Source organism: Microcaecilia unicolor, chromosome 2 (genome assembly GCF_901765095.1).
Source record: "Microcaecilia unicolor chromosome 2, aMicUni1.1, whole genome shotgun sequence".
Taxonomy (NCBI): Eukaryota; Metazoa; Chordata; class Amphibia; order Gymnophiona; family Siphonopidae; genus Microcaecilia; species Microcaecilia unicolor.
Window position 1 is genome coordinate 397,833,843 of NC_044032.1, and position 15,353 is coordinate 397,849,195.

General features: G+C 47.7%; 1 protein-coding gene across 3 annotated transcripts in view; it reads left to right on the forward strand.

Moving 5' to 3' along the window:
- The window catches only part of AFF1 (AF4/FMR2 family member 1), a 430,143-nt gene that overhangs the window by 366,681 nt on the left and 48,109 nt on the right, over positions 1–15,353 (forward strand). For all 3 annotated transcript variants that reach the window (XM_030190611.1, XM_030190612.1, XM_030190613.1), the window contains exon 13: positions 12,427–12,658. In XM_030190611.1, the coding sequence (XP_030046471.1) occupies positions 12,427–12,658 (232 nt within the window). The remainder of the gene's footprint in view (positions 1–12,426; positions 12,659–15,353) is intronic.

Sequence of the window (15,353 nt, forward strand, 5' to 3'; positions counted from 1 at the left end):
CTCAGCTTCCCACAACAGCCCTCCTTTCCTTCCTGCTGCCCTGCGTTTAAAATTTTTATTTTACCTCATATCGCAGCAGCGGTGGCAGTGAAAGCAGCAGGCTCGCCTCCAGCCTTCCCTTCCCTCTTAGTGTCCTGCCCTTGTGGAAACAGGAAATTACATCAGAGGAGGGTGGGACACAGAGGGAAGGGAAGTTTGGAGGCAAGCTTGCTACTTTCGCTGCTGCCGCCACTGCTGCGACTTGAGGTAAAATAAAAGTTAGAAACGCAGGGCGGCAGGAAGGAAAGGAGGGCTGTTGTGGGAGAAGAGGGCAGGCAAATGAGGACCAAGAGCTGCCTGCAGGAACTGTGAGCCTCCTGGCGATGGTAAGCATGGCTTGTGTCAGCCTCCAGAGGTCGGCGCCCTCCTGCCATGCTTACTGCGCTTACTGGGTTGCACCAGCCCTGCCCAAAGTGGTGAACTGGATTGGAAACTGGTTGAACGACAGGCAACAGAGTGTGGTGGTAAATGGAATCTGCTTAGTGGAAAGAAAGGTGAACAGTGAAGTACCTCAGGGGTGAGTACTGGTGCCAATTCTGTTTGTTAAATAAATAAATATGTTTGTGAGCGATATTGGTGAAGGGTTAGAAGGAAAAGTTTGCCATTTTGCGGATGACAGTAAGATAGCCAATAGAGTGGATATCCCAGAGGGAGTAAAAACCATGAGAACAGATCTCCAAAAACTAGAAGAATGGTCAAAGGTCTGTTAGTTCAAATTCAATACCAAGAAGTGCAGAGTGATATACATGAGGTTCAGAAATCCAAACGAGAGGTACCAGATATGAGGAGAGAGATTAATAAGCACAGCTCAAGAGGAGGGACCTTGGGGTGATGGTGTCTGAGGATCTCAAGATGGCAAAACTGTGACAAGGTTTTGCCATGGCCAGAAGGATGCTAGGCTGCATAGAGAAGGGTATAACCAGCAGAAGAAAAGAGTTGTTGATGCCCCTGTACAAGTCATTAGTGTGGCCCCACAGAGTATTGTGTTCAGTTTTGGAGGCCGTATCTTGCTAAGGACGTAAAAAGACTTGAAGCTTTTCAGAGAAAAGTGACAAAAATGGTATGGTGTTTTGCATCAGAAGATAAATGAGGAGAGACTCGAGGACCTTGAACATATGTATACTCTGGAGAAAAGAAGAGAGAAGAGTGATATGATACAGACATTCAAAGTATTAAACAAACCTTCTCCAGAGACGGTAAGGTGGTAGAACTAGAGGACATGAGTTGAGGTTGCAGGGGGGCCAACTTAGGAATAATATCAGGTAGTACTTTTTCACAGAGAGGGTGGTAAATATCTGGAATGCCTTCCCTTGGGAGGTGGTGGAGATGAAAACGGTACCAGAACTCAAAAATGCGTGGGATAAACACAAAGGAATCCTGTTTAGAAGGCATGGATTCAAAGAAGTTTAGCAGTGATAGATAACATCACCAGTAATTGGGAAGCAAAGCCAGTGCTGTGCAGACTTCTACAGTCTGTGCCCTGATCGTGGCTGGATAGATTCAGCTTCAGTAGCTGGAAAACAAGGCCAGTGCTGGGCAGACTTCTATGATCTGTGCCCTGATAGTAGCTAGACAGATAGGCCAGTGCCAGGCAGACTTCTATGGTCTATGTCCTGATCATGGCTGGATAGGTCTGGATGGGCTAGAGTGGGGATTTGATGACAACTTTGGAGAACAAGGACAGTGTTGGGCAGACTTTTACGGTCTATGCCCTGAAAATGACAAGGACAAATCAAGACGAAAACCAACAGGAGACAGCCCAACCCACTGCATAATAGAAGCAAATGACACAAAAGCAGCAGCGATCCAGGGAAAGAGTGGGCAACAGTTCATCCAAACAAGATTTTATTGGAAACAAGACCTGACCTGGTCAAGCTTCAAACCTTCATCAGGGGTCACACAGGTTTCCAAACTAAATCAATGAGGTTTAAAGCAGGCTCTTCGATTCTTGCGTGAACAGTTCTTCAGTGAAAATGCCAAAAAAACAGCTGGCCCTATTCGGCTTCAGCTATGCTAGGACAAATTCCTCTTTATTGATGAACCTAAGCTTTCCTACTGGCTCTTTATCATTAGAAACCACATATCCAACGATCCCTGAGGCAGGCACTGTGTGCCAAAACATGGCCTGTGTCAGGTTGACGCTGTAGGAGATTGATGTACCATTTTGATCCTTGCTGTGGAATTAAAGGATCTGTCCGAAACTTGACCAGGTTGGGTCTTGTTTCCAATAAAATCTTGTTTGGATGAACTCTTGCCCACTCTTCTTTCTTGGATTGATGCTACTGTTGTGTCATTTAAGGGCAAATCAAGATCAAGTATACGTATGTAGTATCACATCATACCTTTTTCTATCAGTTTATTTTGTTCAGCATACTGGATAGACTGTACAGGTCTTTATCTGCCGTCATCTACTATGTTACTATGTTTTCAGTTTCCTTAATATCCTCTGACAACTGCTAAAACATTCTTCAGGTAAAAAACAACTGACAATACAAATCAATTTAGTGAATAATGCTAGGACCCAAGTCAGGTAAATAAAAAAAAATGAAGCTGCTAATACATGGGACAACATATGATCCTTAAAAAAAAATTCTTCAAGACTGGGGAGGAAGTGACGTCACAGGGAAGCATGGTCGCCTAGCTTCTTGGCTCCCTCACCCTCCACTGCATATTAGGGGAAAAAAGCGATCTAAAGGGAGAAAGACACAGCAAAAGCTAGTGGATTCCTCCTCTAAACAGCTGACAACATGAGCAAAACCGTTTCTACGCGAAAAAAAGAAGCGGAAAAAGCGGAGAAAAGCATGGCAGGCAAGGCCGCAAAACACCGCGAATCTCCTGAGCGCGCCTCCCCGTCGGATTCGGACTCGGCGCTTTCCCTATCTGAAGCGCGAGCCCCTCCACCAAAAAAAGGTATGACTGGCGAACTCCGCAAGTTTCTGTCCAACATACAGATGGAGATAAAACAATCCAAAGATGAAATATTGGAGCGGATGGACACACTCAGCGTCGACCTTAGGGAGCTGGGGGGCCGAATGGAGGAGGCAGAACTAAAGATAGATGAACACGCCGAAACTTTACATAAACATGCAACTCTGTTACAAGAGATGGAACATAAAAATGCGCACCTGGAGTATAAATTAGATGATATTGAGAATCGGGGACGGCGGAATAATCTTCGCTTTCGTGGCGTCCCTGAGGGCGGTGAAATTGAAAATGTAGCAGAAATAGTGCAAACGCTATGTTCCACCTTGCTAGGCCCGGAGGACGGAGGGCCCCGATACGAATTGGACAGAGCACACAGAGCACTTGGGGCGCGAAAAGAACAACAGTCACGAGATATCATTGTGAAGTTCCATAAGTATGAGACCAAGGAAAGGGTGTTGGCAGCGGCCAGAAAGAACAAGACTTTGGAATATGGAGGAGCCCAGATCCAGGTTTATCAAGACCTGTCACAATACACCCTCCAGTTAAGAAGGCAGATGAGACCAGCGCTGGAGATCCTTAACAAACATCAGATACAGTACAGATGGGGATTTCCCTTCTCTCTGAACTTTACACTGAAGGGCGTTAAGCATCGGGTGCAAAACCTACAGGAGGCATGGGAGACCTTGCACGATGCGGAACTTGTGCCTGCAAAAGCCCCTCCTGGAGCGGTGGCGCCCGCCACAAGGGCAAAGCTTCAACGATGGCAAAGGGTTCCAGAATCATCCAAGAGAAGCAAGCAAAATCGCTGAACTGGGCTGCATAGGCTCGAGGGGAAATCAGAGACTGTGTTTCTAAAGATCTGGAGAGTGGAGGACTGCAGTGGATGTGGATTTCGACATGTAGATGGTGAGACCTGGGATGGTCAGGCATCTAGCCATATCCTTAAGACTTATAAGCAGAAATGAATTGGTAACGATATGAATATGATGTATACTAAAGTATAAGGGAGCTGAATGGGGGTTCAAGGCGGGGGAGGAAGGGGAAATAGGGATTGTTTAGATCTGTTAAGTGTGGAGGGGGGGGCTGGACTTGGAGCCGGGGACTGTGTGGGAGCTGGGTAACTTCCTCGAATCCCACCTGAGGGTCATAGGCCTCTCAAGTGGTGAGAATGTCTGGGATGGGGGGAAGGGGGGTATCAGGGGAGGGTGCGGGTGGGAGACGGGGATTCTGGAAGGGGAAGGGAAGGACAGGGCTGAGAACAAAGCTGACGTGATACAGAGGGGTCATGGAAAGATATTGCAGGTTAATCCTGATTAATTAACCAAAGATGGGCACAGACTTAAAGATAATATCGTATAATGTAAAGGGGCTTAATATGCCTCAGAAACGACAGAAGTTTTATAAAGAACTGAAACAGCTTAGACCACACGTGGCTCTCCTGCAGGAAACACATTTGAGGGGTAGACATGAAAGACTTCTCTCCCATTCAGAGTATCCAATGGTGTACCACGCCTCAGCAACAGAATCTAAAAAGGGGGGAGTAGCGATTTTAATCCATGAAGCAGTAGGGGCACAGGTGCTTAAAGTAAAGAGGGACCCGGGGGGACGCTATATATTCCTACATATTAGAATTGCCCAAGTGGACCTAACAATTGTATCTATATATGCACCAAATAATGGGCAGGCACGCTTCTTTGAGAGAGTTAAAAATTCTCTGGCCACTTTTGTACGGGGTACCCTTATCATTGGTGGGGATTTCAACGCTGTGATGGACTCGAAATTAGATCGTACAGGAGTCCCTAGAGTTGAGGGACAGAAAGATTCAGAGGCATTGAGATCTCTAGTATCCTCACTAGGTTCACTAGACTTGTGGAGGACGAAACATCAGAGAGAGCGAGACTACACATTTTATTCACCAGTCCACAAATCCTACTCCCGTATCGACTATATTTTTCTAGATGTCACGTTAATGGAGTGGGGACCTGCAGCGGGGATAGGTAGCATGACCATTTCGGATCATGCCCCAGTGTGGGTAACCTTGCCAAACATTAGAGCAGAGCATAAGGACAAAAGATGGTCACTAAATGTGGGTTTACTGCAGGAAGGGGAAGCGGTGGAAGGCTATAAAAAAATGTTACAAGAATATCTTGAGTTTAACCTGGAATCAGGGCCCCCACTTAGCACGGTGTGGGACGCTCTGAAGGCGGTGTCTCGGGGTTATTTCCTGCAGTTGGCTAGCAAACAATCCAAGATCCGTAAGGCACAGATAGTGAGATGTACAGAGAGCATTAGCCGGTTAGAGGCTCAACATAAGGTTAGCGGGTCGGCACGAGTTCTGCGGGAGCTTATTGCACAGCGCGAACTACTCGACTCTATCTATTCAGAACAACTTGGCTTGTTACAGGCAAAGACAAGAGTGAGCTCGTATGAATTTGCCAATAAGGCGGGGCGCCTCCTAGCTATTAGAATGCGTCGGCAAAAAGCCGAACGGACTATCTTAAGGATATGTGAAGTAGGTGGGAGGGACTTAGATAAATCTGAACACATACGTAAGCGGTTCAGGGAATTCTACCAAGACCTGTATGCCCAAGAAATTAACCCTCCCCTGGACTTGGTAGACCAATACTTGCAAGGCAGTGAGCTGTCCTCTTTGAATCAACATCAGCAGGCTCTCTTAGATGAACCGGTAACCCCTAAGGAAATTCAGGAGGCTATTCGTAGCCTGCCATCAAGTAAATCACCTGGGTTGGATGGTTTGCCCAACGAATTCTACAAGAAATTCGCCCCAGAACTAGCGCCCCTATTGGCAGACGTGTTTAATCAGGTGGGGAGAGGGGGGCCTCTTCCGAAATCTATGATGGAGGCATGGATAGCAGTAATACCTAAATCAGGAAAAGATAAATGCGAATGTGGATCCTATCGCCCTATATCGGTCTTAAATGCAGACGTAAAAATACTGGCCAAGGTGCTGGCAAACCGGCTGGCTCCTATTCTCCCAGTGCTTATCCACCCTGACCAGACAGGCTTTGTTTCATACAGGAAAGCGATGGACAATATTAGAAGAGTGGTGGACATCATATACCTAGCTAAGCGAAATCAGAAGCCGCTCTGTATTTTAAGCCTTGACGCGGAGAAAGCCTTTGACCGGGTTCACTGGCCCTTTCTGCATAAGGTATTGGGAACTATGGGGTTTGGAATGCAGTTTAGGAGGTGGATTCAGGCTTTTTATGAGTCCCCAAGGGCCTGTGTCCGGGTCAATGGTGGAAACTCCGAGATGTTTACGCTGTACAGAGGTACCAGACAGGGGTGCCCTCTGTCACCCTTATTGTTTGCTATGGTGATGGAGCCTTTTGCTGCTCGAGTGCGCTCGGATCCTAATATATCAGGAGTCAGAATAGCAGATAGAACCCATAAAATAGCCTTATTCGCTGACGATGTACTGATGCTGATAACACGGCCTCTAACCACCTTCCCACATCTTGAGAGTATAATGGCGGAATACTCTGCTGTATCGGGGTTTAAAGTAAACATGGCCAAATCAGAGGCCCTGAACGTGACGCTTCCTGAGGAAGTGGTGGACACCCTAAAGATCTCCTTTCCATTCCGATGGGCACACAAACAAATCAAGTACTTAGGAGTCAATTTAACTGGGGACTACTCGGAACTTTTTAATGCCAACTATAAGGGTATGGGTAAAACTATTGCAGAGGACCTAGAGCGCTGGGGAGACTTGGGAATATCCTGGTTTGGGCGAATAGCTATTCTCAAAATGAACATACTTCCCCGCCTACTATATCTTTTCCAGGTGCTGCCTGTGATGATGCCCAGGCGATTTATAGCTTCTCTACAAGATAAAATGGTGCGGTTCGTCTGGGCCGGAAAGCACCCTAGGCTGGCGAGGTCCCTTTTATACAAAGAGCGGAGATGGGGGGGGCTGGGTGTGCCCAATCTTGCCTGGTACTATAGAGCAGCACAAGGGAAAGCGGCACTCGAATGGCATCAGGACTATCCTGACCGTCAATGGGTGCATATAGAACAACACTCCCTGGGTGAGAAACCACTGAATGCCATTATGTGGTTACCAAAATCTTTCAGAATTCTGGAGGAGCGAGCCTGCCCATCGATAACTACAACACTTTATTATTGGGACAGCTTATTCCCAAAGAGACAGTGCATATTGACTCGTAACACTCCCATAGCCTATAATCCCCTATTCCTGCCGGGAACCACCAGGGGGGTATTTACTAAATGGTACGAGATAGGGGTGAGAAATTGGGGTCAAATGTTTGATGGAGACACACTGCTGTCTTTTCAGGCCTTGAAGGAGAGATACCCAGGGGTAGAGGGAGGTGAATTTGCCTATCGTCAATTGGCGCATTTTCTCCGGACTAAAGCGGTGCGAGAAGTGATGAAGCGTCAAACGCTGGGGCTGGAGGAAATGTGCGAGAAGTTTGCAACCTCTCGAGGCCTGATCAGTCACCTATACCATATCATAAGTCAACAGACAATTTGTAGGCAGGAGCACAGGAATAGATGGGAAAGGGAACTGGGTAGGTGCCTGGAGGAACCTGAGTGGGAGAGAATAGAAAGAAACGTGGTGAGAGTGTCGACACATGTACCCCTGCAGGAGAACGCAGTGAAAGTATTATACAGGTGGTACCTTACCCCTGCTCGTTTACAGAGGATATTTCCGTCTTCCTCGGGTATGTGCTGGCGGAGCTGTGGACACAGGGGCACAATGGGACACATATGGTGGGGCTGCATCAAAATCCGTGCATTTTGGAGAGCGATCCACTTTAGGATGCAGAAATGGTTGGGAGGTACAATTCCATGGGTTCCAGAGGTGTTTTTGTTCTCTGCCCGGATTGCAGGCCTAACAGCATGTAAACAGACTCTGGCGAAACATGTAGTGGGAACGGCAAGAGTGGTTGTAGCCTCACACTGGCGAAGGGAGGGGGTGCCCCCAATAACAAAATGGCTTCGCAAACTGAGGTACGTAAGTGAAATGGAGAGATTGATGGCTGAGCGCAAAAATCAGATGGGAAAATGGAAACTGGTTTGGAACAGTGTCCCCTCTGAAGATTTATCAGTTTAGCATGATGATTACCCGAATGTAATATGCTTGTTAATGGTTAGCCGTGTCCTTCTAGAGGGAGGGTGGGTAGTTGGGGGGGGGGGGGGGGGATTGTTAGGGGGGGGGGAAAGGGAAAGGGGGGAAAAAATGGTATAAATGACAAAAGTTGAAGTTACGTGATGTTAATACTTGAATGATGAAACTGATAATCACCACAGTGGAGAAACTCTTATAAGATTTTTTTTTTTTTTTTGTACTTACCATAGAATAGCATTTATTTGCTGTTTGTGCAATGTATGTTATGTTACGTTATGTTTCATTGAACAATAAAGACTTCTTTCAAATTAAAAAAAAAAAATTCTTCAATAACGTCCATAACTACTTTTTATAATTAATTTTTACCAATTACAACCAGGGGCTTAGCCAGACTTTGGCGGGAGGGGGGTCCAGAGCCCGAGGTGAGGGGGCTAAAATGTGCCATTTCCCCCCCCCTGCCATTGCCGACCCCCCCCCCCCGTCGCCGCCGCCGCCGCCACCACTAACAACTTTGACCCCCCCCCCCCTTGCCGACAACCCTCTCGACCCCCCCCCCTTCCCGCTGCCAACCCTCTCTCGCCGTCACTGTCACCTACCTTTGCTGGCGGGGGACCCCAACCCCCGCCAGCCGAGGTCCTCTTTTTCCTTCGTTCTGTTTCTGAGTCTGATGTCCTGCACGTTGTACGTGCAGGACGTCAGACTCACAGAAACAGAACAAAGCCTTGCAGGACGTCAGAAACAGAATGAAGGAAGAAGAGGACCTCGGCTGGCAGGGGTTGGGGTCCCCCGCCAGCAAAGGTAGGCGACGGCGGAAGGAGGGGTCGAGAGGGTCGTCGGCAGTGGGGTACAGGGCCATATCTACGGGGACCCAGGCCCCGTGGCCCCATGTAGCTACGCCCCTGATTAAAACCATATAAAGTACCTGTCTGCTCAACAACATTCCCAATCACACAGCAGCCATACTAGTGGATTAAAATATACAACTTGATTATGGACATCAGGGCTTTTTTTGAGGGGGTACTTGGGGGTACTGAGTACCGGCACCTTTTCCATTGTCTGCTAAAATTGACCCATGAACCCCAAGTTTTAATGAAAAAGCTCAGGCTCCACACACCAATTCTGCCTTGTCATAGATTCTGTGACCGGTTGCAGGGGACCTGGCTATTGTGGGGTAAGTCCCCTCAGTGATCACCCCACCCCTGAAGGGTGGCCTAGCATTTGAGTACTGGCACCTTTCTTGCTAGAAACAATGCACTGATGGACATGTACATCATATATTCTCCAAGGACAAGCAGGCTTCTGTTTTCTCACAAGTGGATGACGCCAATCCTCATCACCCGGTCCGGTATTTACCAAGCTAAATGAGAGCTTTGTGGAGCCCATTTCCTTTGTGGAGGATAAGTCCAAGGCCAAGATGCTTGAGGTCCTGGACTATACATCTCCTCCTAAGGAGGCTGTGACTGCACTTCTCCTTAAGGTACTCAGGGAAGACCTTGTCAGGAACCAGGAGTTCCCTCTGTCGGTCCCTGTCATGCCCAAGGGTTGACACCCAGTATTGGCTTTGCAATGCGCCTGGCTTTGATCGCCTTGGTTGCCTCACAATTCCATGGTGGTGGAGTCCACTCTCAAAGAGCCAGGAGTTCCAGGGACTATGCCTCGGTGCCCCTAGGTAGAGAAGCTAGAACACTGGATTCTTTTGGGAGGAAGATGTACCAGGCTTCAATGTTCATTTCCTATATATAATCTTACCAGCTCTTCACAAGTGTATACTTGCGAAACTCGGTATTTCAGCTGTCAGACTTGGTTGATACCCTCCCTCCGGAGCAGACTGAGCCTTTTTTGCCAGTTGGTCAAGCAACAGAAGGTGTGTCAAAAGTTCTTGGCCAGGATACTCTGCTCAAAGTATAGCAATGTGCAGAGTCTCATGGCTGCATGTTTCTGACTTGGAATATTCTGTTTAGCAGAGTTTGGCAGATGCCCCTTGCCAGGGGGACAACCTTTTTGGAGCAAAGGATGAGGAAGTCGCTGACCAAATCAAAAAACACACTGATACCATCTCTTCTGTCTCCCGCCGGGCGCCGTCTGCTCAACTCCAGCGTTCTCGTTCATGTCAACAGCGTGTGCCTACGGCCCCTGCTGCTTCCCAGGCAAATCAAGGAACAAGCTTTTGACTGGCTCCAGCAGAGCATAGCCGCAGTAAAAGTTTTTGTCCCGGACGACTTGCCAGTCGGGGGGAGATTAAAATTTTTTCACCAAAGGTGGCCTCTTATAACCTCCGACAATTAGCATCTCAAACCTCCAAATTGCCCACCAAGAGCTCATTCATTCAACTGTCAGCACAGGCAGGTACTTGCAGATGAACTCTCCGCCCTTCTGAAGGCCCATGTGGTTGAGCCCGTTCTACCAGGGGGAGAAGGGCAGGGATTCTATTCCAGGTACTTCCTTGTGCAGAAGAAAACAGGGGGGGTTGCGTCCCATCCTAGACCTAAGGGCCTTAAACAAATTCCTAGTCCGAGAAAAGTTCAGGATGGTTTCCCTGGGCACCCTTCTCCCCATGATTCAGAAAAACGATTGGCTATGCTCTCTGGACTTAAAGGATGTATATACTCACATCCCAATACTTCCAGCCCACCGGAAGTATCTTTGATTTCAGTACCGCGTGTTGCTTTTTGGCCTCGCTTCAGCTCCCAGGGTTTTCACCAAATGTCTAGCAGTAGTTGCAGCTTTGATACGCAGACTGGGAGTCCATATGTTTCCATATTCGACGATGGGCTGGTGAAGAGCACCTCTCTGGACGGAGCTCAGGAGTCCATGCGGATGACTATGTGGGTGCTCGAGCTACTAGGGTTGCATTTCCTTCACTTGTGCCCAGGCTGGACTTGTATTGGAGGGTCATGTCACGGCTCATAATGTCAGAGCCCTAGCTGCGTCAGTAGCCCACTTGAGGCCTGCCTCCATTGAAGAAATTTGCAAGGCTGCGACGTGGTCTTGAGTCCACACATTCATATCACACTACTGACTTGAGCAGGATACCCAACACGACAGTCAGTTCGGGCAGTGTTGCAGAATCTGTTTGGGGTCTAGAATCCTCCACCCTCCTAGGCCCGTTTTATTCTGTTCAAGGCTGTGCACTCATTTAGATTGTATATAGTTTCAGATTAATGTGTGTTATGTCCTTGCCGTTGCGAGGCCCAATTGACTAATGTTTTGTTGTTTTTGGTGAGCCTGGATGCTAGGGATTCCCTACTTGTGAGAATATAGAAGCCTGCTTGTCTTCAGAGAAAGCGAAGATACTTACCTGTAGCAGGTATTCTCCGAGGACAGCAAGTCTTTATATTTTCACAATCCCTCCCACCTCCCCTTGGCATTGTCTCCTTTGTTATTTTTACTTTTTATTTTTTTTTTTTGCTATAGTATTAAACTGAGGAGACTGCGTTTGCACGACACGCGGGAAGGCACTTGTGCATGCGAGGTGAAACAAAGCTGTCACTCCACAAAGCTCTCTTTTAGCTTGGTAAATACCGGATCAGGTGACGCGGATCAGCGTCACCCACTTATTATTATTATTATTTATTGCATTTGTACCCCACATTTTCCCACCTATTTGCAGGCTCAATGTGGCTTACAGAGTGTTGTTATGACAAAGTCATGACAGGATATTGGATACAATCAAAAGTAAGCAGAAGATGGATGAGGAATTAGAGAAGATGGTGTTAGGTAGGATAGTTTAGGAGGTGATTTGTGTCTTTAAGGGTTCTTTTTGTAGGCTCTATTGAAGAGATGTGTCTTCAGAGATTTGCGAAAGTTGCTTAGATTGTCCATAGTTTTTAGGGCTGGGGGGTAACCCATTCCATATCTGTGGTTATGAGAATGTAAAGCCTGCTGTCCTTGGAGAGTACCTGCTACAGGTAAGTATCTTCGCTATCCTTGCAAAATATGTCTCATGTACAAAATGAAAGCCCTGTTAGTAGCTTATCTGAAGTTGATTGACTTCAGATAAGCCACTAACATTATTCAATAAATTAATTATCACTGTCAGTTGTTTTTACCAGCAGCTCTTTGGTGTGTTAGTTTGCAGAGCAATGGAACTCTTTGTGTAAATGTTCTTCAGGGGCAGCAACCCTGAACATCCTTCACCTTTTGCCTTCTTGTTATGGGCGTATGTTCTAGAATTTCAGAAAGTCCCTAAACTTCTGGGTTGTAATGGATTATTTGATTGTAATTCATCTCAAAGTACTTAGATGTACAAATTTGGTAATTAGGGCAAAAAATCTTTATATAATTTAAAAAAGCTAGCTACATATTTTTAAAAAGGAAAATAATTTTGAAATGCAAGTCTTGCCTTCTGCTAGGGTTTCCAAATCTTCCTCTGCTAATTCGAAGAAGGAACTGCTGCCACCACGTTCATCTCTGATGCAGAGCTCTCAGGATCCTGCTAAGATGGCACAAAAGAAACAGAGCAGCGGAAGCAGCGTGACATCCGCAACCAGCACTGCCACAAACAAGAGTAATAATGAGCATGCTTCATCCTTCAAACATAGGAAAGTGGAGGGGAAACATCCAGGACACTCAAATAGCCACAAAGTAAGTGATGGCTGTCTGTGTGGTGAGTTTTTGTGATGCTTTTCAATTCCTGTGTCACTTATACATTCATTTGAGGACAAGCTATTTCATGTATCTTGTTGGACCATGAAAAATTTGTGTATTGCTCAGTTGCCCAAGTTAATGCTTTCCTGACGATCACGTTCCTGTGCGCGCTCCTTCATTTTCTAGTAATTTAAACCTTGAGAAATGGAGATTTTTTCAAAGATGTGTATGTGTATATACATACACCTCTTGCTGTCAAGAAACTTTGCTATAATTTGCAGGACCAGGTGAGGCACTGGCTGAGAGCGCCAGCAGTAAAGGATGTTATTGTCAGTACCTGCCGTGGTCCAATTCTTAAGCCTTCTGTTCCTCCTCTCCCTCCCCCCCCCCCCCCCCCCCCCGTCCTGCAAACTTGACATAAGTTGCCTGCAGTAGCTAGGGGGTGCTGTTTTTAGGGACAGGACTGGCAAGGGCAGGAGCAACTGGGATTGCTCCTGTCCAAAGGGACCCACTGGACTACTAGGTATGGACTGGTAGGCCACTGGGATTGGGGTCCTTAGAGGAGGTAGAGGTTCATATTGGGAAGAGGAGGAGGGTTTTCATCAGATAATAAATGTTCCTCATAGGGGGCAAGGGTTGTGATTGGTTAGGGGGGCCCCATATCATAGGGGTTTTGATCAGGGAGAGATTTCCTCATGAGAGAGGGGGTTGTGATGTGATCAGGGGTGTGTGGATGCTAATCACTACTACTACTACTTAACATTTCTAGAGCGCTACTAGGGTTACGCAGTGCTGTACAAATTAACAATTAAGGACGGTCCCTGCTCGGAAGAGCTTACAATCTAATGGACGAAATGTCAAGTTGGGGTAGATAAGTTTCCTGAGAAGTGGTGTAGTGATTAGGAGCCGAAGGCGACATTGAAGAGGTGGGCTTTGAGCATTGATTTGAAGATGGGTAGGGAGGGGGCACGGCGTATGGGCTCAGGGAGTGTGTTCCAGGCATGGGGTGAGGCGAGATAGAAGGGACGGAGCCTGGAGTTGGAGGTGGTGGAGAAGGGTACTGAAAGGAGGGATTTGTCTTGAGAGCGGAGGTTACGGGTAGGGACGTAAGGGGAGATGAGGGTAGAGAGGTACGGAGGGGCCGCAGATCGAGTGCATTTGTAGGTGAGTAAGAGAAGCTTGAACTGTATGCGGTATCTGATTGGGAGCCAGTGAAGTGACTTGAGGAGAGGGGTGATATGAGTATATCGGTTAAGGCGGAAGATAAGACGTGCGGCAGAGTTCTGGATGGACTGAAGGGGGAGTAGATGGCTACGTGGGAGGCCGGTCAGGAGTAGGTTGCAGTAGTCAAGGCGAGAGGTAATGAGAGAGTGGATGAGAGTTCGGGTGGTGTGCTCGGAGAGGAAGGGGCGAATTTTGCTGATGTTATAGAGGAAGAAGCGACAGGTCTTGGCTATCTGCTGGATGTGCGCAGAAAAGGAGAGGGAGGAGTCAAAGATGACACCGAGGTTGCGGCAGATGAGACGGGGACGATGAGGGTGTTCTCAACTGAGATAGAGAGTGAAGGGAGAGGGGAAGTGGGTTTGGGTGGGAAGACAATAAGTTCAGTCTTAGACATATTCAGTTTCAGGTGGCGGTTGGACATCCAGGCAGCAATGTCGGATAAGCAGGCCGAGACTTTGGCCTGGGTATCCGCAGTGATTTCTGGTGTGGAGAGATAAAGCTGGGTGTCGTCGGCATAAAGATGATAGTGGAAACCATGAGAAGAAATCAGGGAGCCTAAGGAAGAGGTGTAGATTGAAAAAAGAAGGGGCCCAAGGACAGATCCCTGAGGAACTCCAACAGAGAGCGGGATAGGGGAGGAGGATGAACCATGAGAGTGTACTCTGAAGGTACGATGGGAGAGATAAGAGGAGAACCAGGAGAGGACAGAGCCCTGGAACCCAAGGGAGGACAGTGTGTCAAGAAGTAGGTTGTGATTGACAGTGTCAAAAGCGGCGGAGAGGTCGAGGAGGATGAGGATGGAGTAGTGACCTTTGGATTTGGCGAGGAATAGGTCATTGCAGACTTTAGATAGTGCCGTTTCTGTTGAGTGTAGGGGGCGAAAGCCGGATTGGAGCGGATCGAGGATGGCATGAGAGGAGAGAAAATCAATACAGCGGCTGTGAACGGCGCGTTCAAGTATCTTGGAGAGGAAGGGTAGGAGGGAAATGGGGCGGTAGTTGGAGGGACAGGTAGGGTCAAGTGATGGTTTTTTGAGGAGTGGAGTGACCACAGCATGCTTGAAGGTGTCCGGGACAGATGCAGTGGAGAGAGAGAGGTTAAGTATATGACAGATGGTGGGGGTGATGGTAGGAGTGATGGTGTTGAGTAGGTTAGTGGGGATGGGGTCAGAGGAACAAGTGGTGGCTTTCGAGGAGGAGAGGAGATGGGCGATTTCCTCTTCGGTGATAGCAGGAAAGGAGGAGAAGGAGGCCTGGGTAGGTTGGATGAGAGAGTGAGATATAGGCTGAAGAGAAGGAGAGGGAGTAGTGGTGAATTCGAGGTTGATCTTCTGGACCTTGAGGAGAGAGTGAAGGGGGGGTGGGAGCAGAGGGCACTTTGAGGAGGGAGTTGAGGGTGGCGAATAGACGACGAGGGTTAGAGCTAAGGGAATTGGTCAATTGGATATAATAGTCCTGCTTAGCGAGGA